General features: G+C 33.4%; 1 protein-coding gene across 4 annotated transcripts; it reads left to right on the top strand.

Moving 5' to 3' along the window:
* Positions 1-1477: 1477 nt before the first annotated feature.
* Positions 1478-18009, top strand: Rtnl1 (reticulon). Of its 4 annotated transcripts, XM_088202969.1 has the most exons (7): positions 1478-1653; positions 2967-3002; positions 16070-16277; positions 16346-16447; positions 16522-16628; positions 17411-17516; positions 17591-18009. In XM_088202969.1, the coding sequence occupies exons 1-7, from the start codon at positions 1593-1595 to the stop codon at positions 17643-17645; spliced, it is 675 nt and encodes a 224-aa protein (XP_088059095.1). In that variant the 5' UTR covers positions 1478-1592; the 3' UTR covers positions 17646-18009. The 4 variants fall into 4 exon arrangements, with proteins under 4 accessions (XP_088059095.1, XP_088059097.1, XP_088059098.1 ...); XM_088202971.1 differs by lacking the exon at positions 2967-3002; XM_088202972.1 differs by lacking the exons at positions 1478-1653; positions 2967-3002 and adding an exon at positions 5479-5698.
* The last annotated feature ends 928 nt before the right edge of the window (positions 18010-18937 follow it).

Raw genomic sequence — 18937 nt, 5'->3', positions numbered from 1 at the left:
TAAATCTGTATCTCGGCAAATGTTGAAAAATATAAATTAATGGTATATCATACCAGCATTTCAAGTTAAGCAAAGAGCTGTTTTTTATTATTTTCTGCATGATTTCTATTTTTGTATAGATATACTATTTTCATACCTTTTAATTAGCTTTAGGAGATGACAGGGCTTGCGTATCGCAATCTCTCTTATCGACGTTTCGACCTCCGACGTTGGGATCATCATCCTGGGCGTAGTCTAGATATCGTGCGACGCTGATTTTTATTTGCTTCGTCTTCAAATCGATCGTGTGGCTTGATATTTTTCAGTTTTTTCGTTGAAAAGCGAACAAGTACACTAACTTTTGTAATATTAGTATTGTGTATTTTTATCAAATTTATTTAAATTCAATTTAGCTTGATTTAAAACCGGTAATCAAGTTTAGAAATTGCCTTTGAATCGACTCTTCGATTATATCTATTTTTTATTCATATCTATTATTTCTTATTATTTAATCATAACTAGTGCTTTGGTTGTATCAAAATGTATGTGGTGTCTTTATAGAAAATATTATATGCATATATAATATATTATTATTTTTATTTATCCATGTTTAATATTTTATCAATTTTTATTTGTTTATATAGCATAAATAAATATGCGTTATTATTTTGGATTAGAAATATTTAGCAAGGGTAGGTGCACCAATTTAATGTTTGCCCCGGAGCGGCTATTTTCACGAGACGGGCCTGATCCCCGTAGCAACAGCTAAATCATAAAAATATAGCATAAAGACGCGAATGGTTATATACATAGTATATAATGCCGTTTCCTTTATTTTTTATATAAATACGTTAGCACAGGAGTGAGGACTTTAAATAGTGAAATTTTGCGAGTGCTTCGAAAATTCGTCAATAATAAGAAAAGTGCCTTTCGAGTGTTTTAGCGTTCTACGCAAATTAGTCCTCTTCATAATATAATAAAATATTCATCAATTTATAATAAATATAATATTTAAATATAAAATGCTTCTTTATTTAAGAAAAAATATGAGAGCGTAAAATGAATATTTTAAAATATATATTTAGAGAATAAAAAGTAATTTTTAGAGGGAGCAATTTTTATTATTTTTCCTAAAGCCTGCATTTTCAAATTAAATCTTCTAGTCATACGCCTTTATATTAAGTTTGTTACTGTTAAATATCATTCATGTTATTCTCCTTTTGAACGCATTATTTGAATGACATTTTGGTTGACATTTAGTTGACGCTATCTTTCTATACGAATTAAATAGTTGGAAGTTAGAACTTATGCAAAAATAAACACAGTCATGGTTATATTAATTTCAAATCCTATTCCACATATAAGCATAGTCTTTCTCTGCGTCAGTTCAATGCCTAGTTGTTTCCCTGTCGGTTATGGAAGGCTGTGTGTGGCGGAAAACGGCGCCGCGACGCGCTTTTCCGAGGGCGCCGGCGCGGGTCGATATATGTTAGGCGGCAGTCTGGCTGCGGCCCTCACGTCGCACGGTTGTGCACCACTGGTCATTCGGTTTTTCTTAGCCCTAGAGACAAGGGCTCTCGCGCTCCTCGCTAATCCACAGCCCTTCATACGAAATGGGCGGCTCGGACACACCAAAGCAGCACACTTGCTTCCTCATGAGCCTCCTATCGCCTGGTAAGACCTTTAAAAACGGCCTTTAACACCACACTTGTGCGTTAAATTGACGCATTCTGCTTTAGGACCACTTTCAAATATCGAAAATAATATAATTGTGTCCACTGAGATCTAGAACTGCAGTAAATTATTACTAAATCGCCTTTATTGTACTGAATAACGACCAAATCTAATCCGAACATAACCTAATATGATACACCATAGTCAAGAACTGCGTATGATTCATTTACAATTGCGCAAAATGCGCGTAACAAAGACTCCAGTAGTGGTGTGTCCTTCTAACGTCACTCTGTACCAGAGTTGACCCACTGATTCGGTCACGCTACTGACCAATTAATGTATTTTTAATGATTCCGTTGAAACTTTGAACTATTTCTATATATAGCTTCACGTGTGTAATCTGACACAACTATGCAGAAGTCTGATGAATAAATCTTAGATAACATATTTTTATGTTGAATTAGCCTACGTTTAGTATACAATTGATTTTAATGGATCACAAAGAGCTAAGTACTTCAGATTACAACTTATGCGTATATATTTTTTAAAGATCGTCTCATCTGAGAAATGCGCTCTATCGTCTCATTCCTCTGATATTTGTACAGACAAATTATAAACATCTTATCTGCGTTATTATAATACAGTCTTACGTGCGGACGTTCGTTATCTCCGAACATTTACTTACAACAATACTATTCCGTGTGTATATAAATTATAAATATATATGTATATTATTATATGTTTTTTTACATAATAGACATCATTATTATAAAAGCATGAGTCATGTGAATAATACACATATGGTGGCACCTCTAAAAGTAGCCCGTAACCGCGCGTTTCCGGGCCACTTTTGACCGCTACCGCGCATCCGTAGCGCATGTAGTACCGTAGTACTTTTACAATAGAATAACGGTATAGGTGCAGTGAAACTAAATTATGACTACGACAGTTCAAGTAGTGCAGAATACAAGTTTAACAAACATTTTAACCTTCAAAACCGCGACTATTCTAGACAGTTCCAAGCAACGCGTTGTCGAGTGACACCCTCTTATAATATAACTTGCACACAATGAACTAGTAATTGAATCATAATCAAGTTTCTCTGTATGCTCTAAATAATGATATGTATTTCGTTAATCTTAAATCTAATATTTGAATAAGATATGTATGTTTATAGATATTGTATCATATATTTGTATTATAAGGAAAGCGACGCAATTAATACTTCTTTTCTTTTCACTAAAAAAGTCTTATATAATCCACTTCTCTTTTTTAATCTAACCTTCGCTTGACTCGCTTTTCTTTTTTCGCAGATGCTTGGTTTGACCCTGCGCGACTCCATCCGAAGGGTGAGTAGTTTTTCTTTAACAATATTAACCATCCTCCCACTTCGATGAAGTATACATTGACACGAATATTATTGAGCATGTTTTAATAAGCACTGTGTATAAATAAACTGTATATATTTGAGGTGGAATTATTATTTGTATATATTTTATTAACCAGCTGACCATATTATATTATATTCGCATAAGCGAAAAAAGTGTTTCAATATTCTGGAACAAAGGGTCGGAAAACTAAGGACTCATTTATGCATAGGCTTTTTGCTAGCCTTGTTTAGGTTTATTGTCAATAATATAAGACAAAAGGGGAGGGTGCGACTTTGATATTATCCGCGCATGCGCGTTCCTTTTTTAATCAATAAGTTCGCCATTCGCCTTGCGAACCTTACTCGTGGACGTATTCCGTCAATCTATGCGTCAAATCGTTATTATAAATTAATTATAACCAAATAATTAACACCGCCATCTTTCGCCTTCGGCGTGAATATATTTTAACGCATCTTATATGTTATAAAAATAAATCAGTCACTAACACACGCGATTGCGTATATGCATATATTTATAGAGCACGATATGTAGAGCTACTCTCTCTCCCTCTCTTCCAAACAAATCAATCTGTAGACCGGCGTTTTTGACCTCTTTACGTGTGCCACCCTTGTCGGTTATCGACCTGCACACCACCCGAGTTGTATGTGGTACAGCACCCCCAGTCTGGTGGGCGCCAAATTATCATATTATAACCTTTACTACCGGTAGATATCGAATATTTTCGCTGTCGCGTTTTCCAGGTGACGCAATGAGTCGATTTAATAATATACTTTGATCTATATATATAGTATATACATATATAAGTTTAAAAAAAGAAGTAGGCATGTAAGAATAGTTGATGTATACAATTGTGGAAGATTTGAGAGACGTTTATATACATATGTGAAGGGAGTGAATTGTTATCCGCAATAATTCTCTATAAGGGTTTGGTGGAATAAAAGGGAACGAATTCAGAAGAAAATATTTTAAATTTTTCAGATACGGGATACGAGTAAAGGTAGTTTTTATCGCAATAATATAGTCTAAAAGAAATGGATTGCATGTATATTGTTAAAAAATACAATAAATTTGCGTTTATTTACTGTCATAAAAAAGTAATTTGCCTATTGTATGCATAAATTGTTTTTATTGTTTTTTAACGTGTCATAATAATTTTAAATTTCTGATACGTGTATGTAAAAACTACTGTTTATTATCTATCGGTTCTAGAGCAGTTTATTATTTTTAAAAAAATACGTAATTTGTCATATAAGTTAAAATTGTACAAAAAGTATTATGAAAAAATATAACAAACGCTAATCTAGCAAAATCCAATTTTACGTCCTATATCGAAGAATTCTTTCACTGAATTTCTTGGTACAAATAGTATCGATATGTGATAATAACAAAAATGATTTAATATTTACATTTGCCTTGAAATTGTTGGATCATTGCACTACATACTCTGTTTAGTTACTACTATGCGTTTACAAATATTCGTTATTTTCTACTATTCTATAATCAAATAGTAAATTAATAAATATTTATATATATATAATAGTAATGATATAAAGAATGAAAAAACACTATAAGAAATCAATTCCAACCATTGAAAAAGTTCACAGCTGCACAATATTAACTCGGAAATTTCCGTAATTACAAAGTGCTTTTTTTCTCTATTATATTTTTCGGCTATTACTTTTTATGATAATGACTGTTATATATAACGTAAGGATTAGAAGACAAATTTAGTAAAAAAGGACACAATCGTGCTGCAGATAATACGGCAGTAAACTAGCGGGGGGGGGGGGGTTACACATAGGCTGTGTTTAACACACACACACACACACACACACACATATATATAAATATATATATATATATATATATATATATATATATATATATATATATATATTCAGTAGATCCCCCAATAACACGGTAAATTGGGAACGTGCTATTTGGATGCGTGTAGATGGGGACTAGAAAATACTCATATATGTTTTGCAATACATACGTACGAATCAGGCACGTGTGGTGAAATATCCTCCTTTTAGCTCGCTCATACATAAAGTAACGAGCACCCAAATAGCACGTCCTCAATTAATCGTGTTATTGGGGGGTCTACTATACATATGTATATATGTATATAAACCAACAAGTTATTAAATTTTAAAATCCCTCTGGTATACCATCTACGGAGATATGTGTTTTTTTTTTATTTTACAATGGTTGCGTCACACTAATTACAAATTGTTTGCTATGATGAGTTTTTCTACACGATTTCAGTTAATCGACCCCAGATATCGAATCGGAGTCATTATAATAATTATCTAGTCTGACCTAACTTTGTGATTAATTAGCAAAAGTTCGTCGACGCCGTTCGGTGACACCAATGACGCCGGCCATTGTCAGTGGCATTGTCAATCATCGCAGATATTCTGCACTTGGCAATAATGATAACCTGTCGTAATTGCCCGACGTCGATTGCAGCGCCGCGGTCGGCGTCCGGGGCGGCGGGGAGGGCACAGGGAATCCGTTCCCGGGAGAGGTGGGCAGCTCCCGGGCCAGTCGCCAGTCGAGGCCGGTCACTCCTGACGTTTCGTCCCCGCTCGTCGTCACCATCGTCACCATGGACTTCAGCGCGTTCAAGTTCACGCTCAACAGGGACGAAGGTTGGTCGCGACCTCCGACCCTCAACCCCCGCACTCTCTAACGCGGAAGACTTTCTCTTCGAGTAAAAGCCCTTTTCCTTTGCATTATGCAACAGCGGTGGCAATTAATTGTGTGCTCTAAACTTGGGTTAATTTAAGAATAGCCGGGCCGGCGGTCGTCGGGGTCTCCGGCTCTAAATGTGTGACGATTCTAGATGTATTGGTTGTTGCATGTGTATCTCGGCTCGAGACCCACACCGGGCATGTCACGTTCACTCGGTGTGCGAAAACGCTTCATCCAGAAAAAATTGTGCCAAATGTCGACGCTCCAAATCAGGGTCGCCCCGGGCATATTTGACGATTAGCACCCCATAAAGTTTATGATCAATCTTAATCTTTTTTTATTATAAATATTTGTACTTTTGATTGCTTATGTCGATACTATTTAAATATTTTTTGCTGAATCAGAAATTATCAGAATTATAATTTTTCTTCTTAAGGTGAAAATTAATTTTCAGGAAGAATCTACAGCAGTCCATTGTCTTATGTTCATTAAATAGAGGCTGATTTTTAACAAGTATTCTTGATTCTTGCACATTTCTACATATGCATGTTTTAAAAAGTCTATGATAAACTATCAACTGTAAACCTAATTACTATGTAAGCTAAGTGTACTATATAAGACTTGAGCACTTGCTCTTTTTTATTGATTAATTTAAAACTATACATTGTTATTTCATAATATATTTTATAAATTATTAGACGCACTCCTATTTTTAAATACTAATTATACATTCTTTTAAATACTATGTCGAACAAATTTATAGAATGACAATAAAAATAATTTGCAGTAAATTAGTAACGTAGTTTCTTCCTTAGTAATCCATTAAATATTTTCTTCACTACTATTACGGGCGGTAGTGATTACTCCACTATAGTCTCTGGAACTTTTGTCAGTGATTGTAATTCGCACTCAAAGTTAAGAGATTAAGAGAAAATATATGAAAACATGCGGCATATAATCAATAAGATTTTGTATTATTGGATCCCTATTGATCGAGCTACTTACACTTAAGACAACTGACTATTTAATATCTACGCCTGCAAAAGAAAAGTTCACAATCTCAAGTTTACTATCTTATAGCTAAAAACTGGCATTTTGTTGGCACATCTCAATGTAATGAATCTTATGACTTGATGTATACGTGGGAAAAGATCCTGAATAGTTCAAGAGAGCACATGTGCCATCTGTTTTTCTTATTTCCACAAACACGTTTAGATAATATATTATTGAAAAAACAATACTTTCAATCTATAATATATAGATCGAATCATTCAAAGTAAAATATAAATAGGAATGTTTATCGCAGTCTCAGTTTGTACTGCAGCTACCTGACTCGTCAAAGATCAAGCTATTTTGGACAGAGTATATAAATAACAAAAGTGCACATATCTCACAAATCGTATAACTATTGCTTTTGACGATTCAACAAACGTTTGCTTTTGTGCAAAAATGCCTCCTGTTTTTTTGGTAAAATTCTCACGAAGGAGTGCCTCACGTTGACGTTTTTTTAACCCAAACCGTGCGAAACCTTTAGATTCTATTATTATTCTAAATTTGGGATACTGCTAATTAAACGTCTGACCAAAAAAGGTTCTAATCCCTGTAGCCATAGCCTATTTGTATTATAAAATATAGCATCGTTATAAACGTTCATTGGCAGGTCTTCTTTCAATCTGGCTACGATTAACGTTTAATTGCCGTCTGGCAACACAACACCTGTCTTAGATGCTAGATAATTTTCTAATTATAATATATCACTCGTTCTCCTCCTGCGACCGTTGTTCTTTTAAATCGAATCGCGCTGATCCAGAAAATTGTTTTGCACAACCAAAAAATCGATTCGGGGTGGTTGTCCTTCGTTAGGGTTGAAGTGAATCATCCGACAGAACCCTCCTAGGGGCTTCCCGATTGCTCGCCTCCCCCCTTCAGTTAGTTGAAGTTACTCATCCGTAGACCCCTGGTTACCATGCAAATATAGTTTCTGCAAAACACTGCCGTGGCCGTAATCGACGCTTTTTTGTGTGCGATAATAATTAGTCACTAACCGCCTAAGCGTAGCGGTGCAGCACGCAAAGTTTGCCGTTTTTCGACAATGCTCGATTATATTATTCATTTTTATGGCTAATGGCTAACGAGTCTAGGAAAAAGGCGCCACAAATAAAGTGGCTAGGTCGATACTCTCTAATTGTCTAAGAAGACAATTGTCTGCATCGAATCTAGGCAAGAGCCATAGGTCTTAATCATAATATAAATATCGATTAAATAGTATCATATTATATTTTAAATCAAAATAATATTTAATATAAAATTATATTCTTTCATGTCACATTCGTCAGTACAGTGTAGTAAGAAATGATAACCCCTATAATTTCTCGTCATATGTATATCATATTATCTTAAACTTTGACATTAAATTAACAGGTGCTTTTATTGCGATATTTTGCGTTATTATATATACACGTTACGTTAAAAAATGTCACATATTTATAATTTACTGTAACGATATATTATACATAGCTAATAAATATGCCTTTCAATTTCTCTACTTTAACAATTTTTCCCATATCTTAGGGAAATCTTCTTCTTGACTATATGTATATGATGATTTATATTAAATAACGAATATATTAGATTGAGCAACATTTTATTTGTAGTGTGCACTAAAGCGCATTAAATGAACATATCTTTATTCAATAAAAAATATTTGATCTGTAGTGTGTACTAAAACGAATTATTTGTGCATTAAAATATTAAAAAACGTGCATTAAAAATCTATTTTAATGAAAAATATTTTATTTGTAGTATGAACTATTTTTTTCTTCTGTCTATAAAACTAATAAAATTGTAGATTTAAGAAATAATAATATATCCTATAATTAGTATATGTTAATATTGCTTAATTTATTTTATAACTTTCATTAGGTTAGATTTAGGTTTAAACAGCAGTTAGAAGTTTCGCAACTGTTGCAGTGAAGTTATATTTTCAATAGTATAAATATAATTTAATGCTCATTTTTTAATATTCCAATGCACAAATCATTCGTTTTAGTGCACACTACAAATAAAATGTTGCTCAATCTAATATTTTTTATTGAACATAAATATATTTATTTAATGCCCTTTTTTTATAAGTATTTATTTAAATGCACATATTATTATCAGTTACTACGTGGCTTGGTTTTAATCGATTACAAAAAAATAAGGAGGCTACTCATCAAAATATGTAGTAGTATAATAAAAAATTTTGAAACCCCACAAAATTTGGTGATCCGCGTGAGTTTAAAACCCACGAACTGTCCGCAAAATTGCAGAATTATTTAATCTCGATTAATATATTAAACACGAAATAACGAAATGCTTGGGCCATGGACAGCCATTCCTTTTTCAGTAGTTGCTTAAGGTTTAAGAGTTTCGGCCCATTAGCAAGTACCACCCTTACTTAGTCGGGCTTCGCTTCAATACACTGCGCGGACCGGAGTCTAGTCCCGACCTCCTACCTAGGCTATCGCGAGTGACAGCCGCAGTCGGTAAACCGACGCGTAAACTATTCAGCACTATTCAATCTCCTTAAGAAACACATACTTCCTTTTGTATTTAAAGGATGTAAGCTATTATATTTTATAAGTTACAAAATCTTAAAGTCTATGATTCTAGATCGGCGACTTCCATCTGTCTTATGTATTTGGTGAGAACATTTTTCACCTCCTATTGCTTCTAAAAAGAACAAACGTACGCAAATGACACTAGGAATAGATAAATCATGTCGGCCGCATTGTCACGCTTTCGTTTCCCTACAATATTGATCCATCTCGCTGACCAACACGGCTGCCAACTTTTTTTACATCATATTAATTTTCTTCTCTCGCAAATATATACCACACAGCATTATTATTTAATACACCTGGGTCGGTTTCCATGCGATTCGGTGCGCTATCCTCTCTCTATATTCCTTGCCAGTTCGCCGAACTCTTACATGCAAGGTGGGATCATTGTGGTTGAATGGTATGAAAAATTAATCGAGTATACGTCTGTCGGCAGTTGCGCTTTAGCGAGCATCACTTGTACGTGCTCCCCGTGACGTTACCGTACCTGCGTATGTATAATATTATACAATACGATACATGAGCATATGCGCAACGTCGGTGGACAACATGGCCGCTTATCCAATTTGAGAATGCACGGTGGTTCATCATCGTTTCAATTGTCTCTTTCAATGTCACTGTCGCTTACGTAATGTTTACCACAATCGCTGGAATTGTACTATGTAAAAAATGGTTATCTTACTCAGTATCTCGGAGAGACGCTTCGGCGCCCGAAATTGAAATTTGGTTCACGTTTTTATCGCGAGATAGGTCAGGGTTATATTGTGTTTGATTCGATTCGGTTCTGCCTGAATTCATATTCAATGTTGACTTTCGATAAAATCGTAAATGCGATTGAGCTGTGGGTTCTCGCTCTAAGCAAACAAGAAAATTGTCGAGGGGATGAATTAATTATGCCTTAATCGAAATTCGATATCTGTTGATATATCAAAACTAAAATACGCATCTTATCGTATTGGTTATTATTTTAGGGCTCCAGCTAATTTCTCAGTATAGTTTCAGTATTTGCTCTCGAAAACGCCATTAATCATTGCTTGTTTTTCTTTATTCATGAAATTCAAATATATTTAGATGATGATCTGAGAAAGTTTTATCTGTTTTCATGCATAACATAAATTCCCATCTTATTTATAAATCTTTGTGATCATCGTCACGAATATGTGCGCGAATCATTCTCAAATGTTGAATCTAGAACAGTGATTGATCCGCGACAATATAATTAGTGCCTCATATTTTAATATCAGCAAAGATTTTCACATGCGTATATCACGTGTCATATCATATTAGTAATGCTACTGCGGTTTACGATTGGGTGGATACCACTTGATACACTTACTGCGATTTTACGCTTGCGGTTTTTAGCAGTTGTCGGCGCGTAATGTCGGAAAAATGGGCATAAAATCGATATAAAAAATATTGGCAGAAAAAATATTGTTTAAAATCAGCTTAACTAAAACCTTATTATAAGACATGGACTAACAGCCGATTTCTAGTACGGTGTTATCTATCAAAATCAATATTAAAAAAATTGGTTGTTTTACTTTTCTAAATTTCCCTTTCGTGTGTAATTATTCTGCGCGTGTAAAATATATTACCGTGAAAAACGATAAAACACCCAGAACACCAGACATACTTGGCCTTCGCGTTTTAATGTGGGCGAAATCGCTGTGTGCTGACTCGTTCGGAAGGTGATGGTCAGGGCCGTGTGTGTTGACCGCACGTTGGCATGCTTGAAACTGTTAAATCTTAGCGTATGGTCATTACACTTAGCCATTGCGCTCAAAATAGTCAAAATATATTTAATCGGTAACGTTCAATAGCTAATCGACAAGCAAACTGTATTCCATAATTTAATAATCAACAGTTTTTGTTGTCAGTATAGTAAATATTCGTTTTAGTTATGCTCTTTCAATTTCTGAAGTTTCTCGGTGACTTGATTGATTCGCCTCATAACAAGACGTCTACTTCTCGGGCCTGGCATACTGCCCATAACTATCAATTTGCATGCTAAAACAGTGTAATTTTTTTACATATTTATTACTCTAAATATTTTAATTACTTAATATAAATCTCACCGAATATGCAGTATTTTTATTGTAAGTAAGTAAAATTAAAAATCTATTCATTAATACGTTTACTGTTATTACTACATAATTTAAATCGAAAGATCAAAATTAGTGATTAGTATGCAATTATAATTCCGATCGATCATCACAGATTATGTTAATTAGATTTTCATGATCTTAGCTTAGAGTCACTGATTTACAGACTTTGATTTCAGTCTGATGTCTCAATGCTTACTTAGTAGTCGTTGACTGTGTTTACCGCGTCGTAACGCATTAGACTGATTAGACTAACGCCTGTCATTTTGCAAGGAAATATTTACAATAAATAAAATATATATAGCACTACCTCACTATCCTAAAATGAATAACGAGTATGCCGTATTGAATTATATAACGATACCACGAATATGCCAATAAAGTTAATTTACTGCGGAAACATATAGTTTAATTGCGATGTTTTCTTTACAAACTTATTCAAAGGGAACGTGTGCTTACTTATGTCTTTGAAACTTTGTTCATATTATATGATACAGTTTATAATAAGAATTATTATTGTTTATAGCTGTAACTGATAATATACATATATCGCGTGTAATTTATATCGTAGTTGAGAGACCAATGTGCAGTTTTACTTATCTATATTTATGCTCGACAAATTTGCATTATTGCGGTCGATGCTAGGCAGTTACAATTTTGTTTTTATCATAACATATCTATGCACACGTGTAAATATATTTTTAAAATAAATTGACTATGCTGAATATGGCAATAAATATTTATACTTACACTAAAGTTGGCATGTAGAAAATTTTGCCGGAACGCGTGACTGCTGGTACCAGGTGAAAAAATACATCGTTTTGTTGAATTGCTGTCGTAAGAAATAAAAGGTAGTTCGTAAAATGTTTTGATTTTAATGTTTTAATTGAGGGCGTAGTATAAGTTTAATTCCATAATGTAATTAACAGCTGTGTTAATAAAGTAGAATTAGTATTAAGTAATGATACACATTAAAACAAAATAAAAGGCAAAGTTCTTGTATAAACTGGGCGTATTGATTTTATCCTCAAAGGTCAACATTGACGTAGACCTAAAAAAGAACACCTCAAAACACATGCTTCATCATTTTATTATATATAATAAAACATTTAACTCAAATTTAGTTTAACCCTTAGTACTCAATCTAAAAAGTTTTGTTCTTAAATTTATGTAAATATTTTCTTAAAATAAATTGTTTTCAACTACTTTTCCATGACAGTTTCATGTAAAATATAAATTATCACTGTTAGTTCATTTATATTTTGAATAATTTTACTTGATTTTTTTTATTTCTAAGTTAGCAAAAATGGCAATTTCCAATAGAATCGTTATCGTAAACTAAACAATTTAGATGCATATAGATAATATTTGTATTTATACAAAGTAGCTATTGGGTTAGCTGTTCATTTACATATTACCTTAATTTTTACTATTGTACTATCGTGAGCTTTTCATTGATATTACTCATTCATGGTAAATTTCTAATTAGATTTGTGAATACATCGTATGTATTCACTAATTAAATGATTTAATATTTAATCGAAGATTTCTTGCATCATTAGTGTGCCGTACTCGAACGTAATATTGTGCATTTATTTTATATATTTATATATTACCAAGAATCAAACATTTACTCAGTAATAATCGTTTCTCAATATGTTCGCATTGACCACGAACAAATCATAATTGCGCAAGGTTCAACTATCACCACTTTCTTGCAATAAGGCGATTCCAAGCAAGAGCGCACACGTCGAAAGGTGACGTTGCCGAGCGTGCCTGCTGACGCGTCAGTCCATTTGGAAACCACTGGCTTTAGTCTGGTTTAGCACTGGTGGGGTTCAGTGGTGTGTAAGCTTCCGTCGACAGTGTACCTCCAGCCGCGAGAAATGCCGCCACGCCGCACCTTCTCGAGGAACGAACGCTCTGAGCTGCCCCCTCGGGGACCAGGTAAAGGAGATTAGCTTCAAACCACCTGTACAGATGGCGAAAAAACATGCGCGACAAAGCACCCTCGACTCGACAAAACAACGCATTCCACGTCGACGCACCCGGACCCGGTACCTACGAGTGGCGTATCCCAAAACCATTGACAATTTTATTGAATTGGATTGGATAGCATAGCATCATACTTTCACTCTCTTTATAATAATTAAAACAACGTTTTATAGTCGCTCACTTCGGATTCGATGCTTTCAAAGATGCTTTAGTTTTTTTTTTTAATCCAAAATTTGGGATCGACTCGCACGTGTTGCAAGTCAGCTACGTGGCCGTCCACCGGCGCCACATGGTCATCCGTGGAAGCTATAGATATTGATTGTGTCAATACTGTTTATCTGCTATATGAGCGATTTTATTTTGAATACGCCAGCGATAACGCTACACAATGTCTACCTAGATGGTGTCATTATTTTATCATTTCGTCCGAAAGTCTTGTGGCAGCAGTATAATTTTTACTGCAGTTCAAGTTAAGTTGAGATTCGACGCGAGTGCGTCGACCTATGGCTATAGAGATCATTGAATATTCAGAGCCAGTTCTCGTTTTATAATGATGGGGATCATCCTATAGCATCGTGTTGTCATATTTTATTTTTATAACATTCTAGTAAAATATATTTAGACCGGAAAGCGTATACGTCATTGGATAAAATTGATCCGCATGCAATGCCCGGTAAAAGTTAGAAAGTAAAATTCGCATCGAAACTCCTCCGTTTAATTTGTAGATTTAATGTACATTCACTTGCATGCAATTAATTATGCTTGAACATCTAGGTTGAATATACATTTTTAATAATTGTTTTATTTTATATTATTAAATTGTCTGCATATCTACTGGTGTATTATTTTATTATCAAACTCGCGTATGCATATTCGATGAGGTCTCAAAAGTTATCGCTTTGTTTTGTGAATCTCGTAGCATTTTAATTTTTGTTTTTTCTGTTGCTTTTTTCAACGAAGAATTGTATAATCAGCATTAAAATTAATCGAAATAAACAACTTGTTGCCATGTATGTTTATTAAAAAATATGAGTTAACTCACAATGAAACATAATCTTGATAGAACAAACATAACCCAATAATAATCAAATTTACGATACTTACAATAGAATGACGCGTTTGTGTCAAAAATGACATTTTAAATTTTCAAAAATATTTTATTTTCCGGGAAAAATTAACACTGCTGATTTTTGCTCGTTTTTTTAGAAAAAATACGATACTCATCTTTTGTATAATTTACGTTAAACCGCACATTGAGATTTTTCATATTTATTGTTTTTTAAGTACCATAATCAGCGTAATACTGATTTTGGTTTTTCTGTTGTCACCCCATTTATATCTGCACTTTTAAATTAGTAAAAATCAGCTGTGATAAATTTTTCAAAATGTTCAATTGAGGGATTTGCTTTATGTATTGTACATACAATTATAAATATGTTTCATGAATTCGGCGAAATTTGTATACGCAAATATAATTTTTAACTCATCTGCATTTTCTTTCTAGCTCCCGATCTCTATATTGCTTTTGGTTCTGATTTATTTGGGAGCTCTCCAACTCGATCTGTAGTCTTGGCATTAGCGACAATGCTTCGTTCTATTTTTTTTTCGTTCAAATCAAAAGAGTTATATTATTGCATAATTTATTCGAGCTTCTGTTGAACCAAATCTGTCTTAGAGAGCTTTCGTATATCGCTCGCCGACTTTGGAAAGTCTCGGGGTATTTTTTTTGCGGCGATAGTTGTTCGATTAATACGCGTATATGTGTATATCATTATAGCATACTTGTTTATACAAAATCCTGTTTTTTCGGCACCTACTACCGTCTTAATATCAACCGTTACAGATTTAGTTCAGAACCGCTTCGGCTATGGTCGCCGATGCTCCTCTGATCACCGAAATAGACGAACGCAATTTCATTTTATTTTGTTGTGAATCTGAGATATTTTTATTTGCCGAATGCCGATTCGCTTTTAGAGCGGACTTTGATGGTTTTATGTAAAGTTCCGCTTTTCGTAGAATGTTATAAAATTAACCGCTTCGACTGTATTAGAGAGAAAACATGTTTGTTTTCGCCCGAAAGTATAGGTCGTCGTAAATTTGGATTGAATTCGCATGGAAGTTCGAGGGTAACTTTTTGACTTTGAACATAATAAATCTACTACTAATGCATTTTGAATAGAAAGATATATAACAAAGACAATAGCATAAATTTCAAGCAGAAAATATAATTAATATTTGCATTATAAAAATACATGAATCTGTCATATATGTATATATAATGATACAATAACTTTCTTCTATCCTGCGTAGAAGGAAATATTGTAAATTTTGCTTTAAAGATCAGATTAATTAAAAATACATTATTTTTCTTTCGCTTCCTTGGAATCAGTATATACTATGTATATATTATACATACATATCGTTGCTCAATGGTTAATATTTATGATGTAATTCACCATAGTATACGTATAATGTAAAGCTTAAAGAAATTAATTATTCATTTATATACAGAAAAGGTTATATATTAAATGCTTATTAAAATATGTCTGCATCGTATCTTCTTTATATGTATATATAAATAAATAATTTTCTCTGTGTAATAGTTACAACTTTTCCTTTCTTGTTTTAGTGGAGTCACTGGTTTACTGGCGGTCTCCGGCGAAGTCTGGAATTGCGCTCGGTGCTGGCCTGCTTCTACTCTTGGCGTTGGCTTGTTGCTCCTTAATCAGCGTGCTAGCTTACACGTCGTTATTAACGCTAACCGCCACAACAGCCTTCCGCATATATTGTTGTGTATTGCAGGCAATACAGAAAACTTCCGATGGACACCCCTTCAAGTAGGCTATGTTTTATTTATATTTATGCTTGTAACGGTGCTGTATTGATTGATTTATTTCTATTTCAGAGACCTTTTGGAGACAGATTTGTCCGTTTCACCCGAACGAGCGCAGGAGTTGGCCGCCGTCGCAACAGCACACCTTAATGCCGCCGCCAGTGAACTTCGCAGGTATCAATATAGAAAGATGTCAATACAATATATTATCATAAGAAAAAGATTAATGTTGTAAAAATTGATTTCAGATTATTTTTGGTTGAAGACTTGGTAGATTCGTTGAAATTCGGAGTTTCGTTGTGGTGTTTGACTTACTTGGGAGCGTGGTTCAACGGCATGACACTTCTTATCATTGGTACGTATGAAATTATTCAAGGAATTCAAGAACAAAACATTCGATAACAGTTTTAAGATCTACAAGATTTATTATTATGATATATAAAGCTGTAGTATGATTATAGATATATCATTAAATAAGTCTTTGGATTAAATTTCACTTTTTTGCCATTTTTTCCATAAAAATTGAGTGATGGTAAATGAAACAAGTCATTTAAACAAATATTTTATTTTATAACTTCCTGGAAACAATGAAAAATCATTTTAAAGACTGTTTTTACCTTTGGTAAAAATACTCAAAAATGTGTTAGTATTTTTTCTCATTTTTCTCATTTATGCAAACGATTGGAGATACAATTATGCACGATCTCAAGCTCAAAATTGTTTTTTACAACCTTTAACATATTTGACGCGCCTAAAGTAAGAAGTGTTGCGGCAGCTTGTTTACCAAGAACTGAATAGATTGATTTGCATATTTTGGCTGTTTTTGTCTTGCTATGATTCGTAATGACTACAGCTTATCTTAAACATCGTGTTCACTACTGATTTATGATGTTAGATATAGCTCCAGTTGAATGTCAAACTTGGCAATACAAAGGGGTTGGTACGCTCCATTCCAACTTACAGCGAATGACATCGGCCATTTGAGTCAGTTACATACATATCGCGTAACTTCACAGCTGTAAAAAGACTACTAGATCAATGAATAAAATATTAATCATTTTTTTATTTTGTTTTTGGACTGCTTATTTCATATAATTAAATTGATTATGTATATTAATATTTTTATTCCTACTATAGGATATGTTGCATTGTTCACACTGCCCAAGGTATACGAAACCAACAAAGCTCAGATCGACGCTAATCTAGAATTAGTTAGTGCAAAGTTTCTAGAAGTTACCAATAAGTAAGTACATCGCTCGGTTGAATAAATTTATATGCTTTTATGACGTGTTTATTTATATGACTTAACTTTTATAGAGTAAAGGCTGCGATTCCCATCGGAAAGAAGGGCGAGAGCGAAAAGGACAAGTAAGAAGTCCATTCCTGGGGCCTGCATCTATAGCCCGCACATATACTCCACTGACTGCTTTACATCTTCGAAAGTATATGAACAGTTTTTCAAGGTGTAATAACATCGTGTGACGAATTAGATTGTTAAAACATATTTTAATTAATAATTTTCCACCTGTATGTCATGTATCGTGTATCCCCGAAGATATCGGTTTTTGATCAACGTGACCAATTATTATATCATGACCAATAAAATATGTGAATTCGATTCGATAGACAGCTGCAAGCGCCTCAATTTTTGATTATATAAAAACGAGAATATCCCTGATTTTGTGTGTCGGCAAATTTCAGATATTATTATAAAATAAAAGATTTTTTTTTATAAATTGTAATTTTTTTGCACATCATTTCTCATCATACACACACTTGATACGCAGTAGAGTAAGTATCCACAGTTGTATCCTATAGTTTTGTATTGTTTCATTAGTAATATCTTATAAATATATCGGTCAGTGAACGTCAATGTTGTCAACTATTTGTGTCGTTTATACGTAATCGAGGGTATATCAATTATGATGCAAACATTCCCCCGAATACCCGAAATCTTTTTATTCTTCAGACACTTATCATGTTTCTACAAAGTTTATATGACAAGTCACAATAATATCTTAACCCGTATTTTTATCCGATTATGCTTTTACAAAAGCAATCATAGAACTTAGGAATATGATAGAATAAGTTATATATTTGTCAGTGTGACTGATAAATGTTTACATCTGTAAGTGGTTTCTCTTTCTTTGTAAAGAATTATTTAGTTACGTTGGTATTTTTTAACTTTTGTAACGCTTTGAGTGTGAAATGATTCTAATCCTTTTTTAACTTATCTTGTTTCTAGTATATATAACTTAAGGCAGTCTATTAACGTTTACGCTGCAAATGTTACGTTAATTTATTATATGTGCAATCTTTTTAGTTACACAATGATAATGTGGAGTTTTTTTTAAATATAATCTTTGTATAGGTTATAAATTGCCTAGTTTTTCAGGATATTTTATAAATAAAAATTATTTTATTACTTATATTTTGCTGTTAACGTAAAATATTAAGTATATTTTACATAAAGAAATATTTAACGATATTTATATTCGGTGATGTTATCTTTGCCAAAATCAAAGGTGAATGAATGTTGCATATGTATGGTTTTTTTGCGAATACTCATGTAAAATTACAACCAAACTATCCTTGTAAGGCGCGATTGAATACGGCGGCCGTAGTATGCGTGTATATTTGTATTTATATTGTTGACATAAATTT

The sequence above is a fragment of the Plectrocnemia conspersa genome, unplaced genomic scaffold (assembly GCF_051122295.1).
Source record: "Plectrocnemia conspersa isolate PC_06_02 unplaced genomic scaffold, ASM5112229v1 ptg000013l, whole genome shotgun sequence".
NCBI classification, from domain to species: domain Eukaryota; kingdom Metazoa; phylum Arthropoda; class Insecta; order Trichoptera; family Polycentropodidae; genus Plectrocnemia; species Plectrocnemia conspersa.
Note: the sequence above shows the minus strand (reverse complement) of the source record. Positions and strands in the feature narration are given on the sequence as shown.

What these genes read in the sequence shown, in the direction of transcription:
- Rtnl1 (XM_088202969.1), top strand. Translation starts at nt 1,593, where the DNA reads ATGGGCGGCTCGGACACACCAAAGCAGCACACTTGCTTCCTCATGAGC. An exon ending in TGCGCGACTCCATCCGAAGG is followed by an intron (nt 3,003 to 16,069) that starts GTGAGTAGTTTT and finishes TTCTTGTTTTAG; the next exon opens with TGGAGTCACTGGTTTACTGG. An exon ending in TCCGATGGACACCCCTTCAA is followed by an intron (nt 16,278 to 16,345) that starts GTAGGCTATGTT and finishes TTTCTATTTCAG; the next exon opens with AGACCTTTTGGAGACAGATT.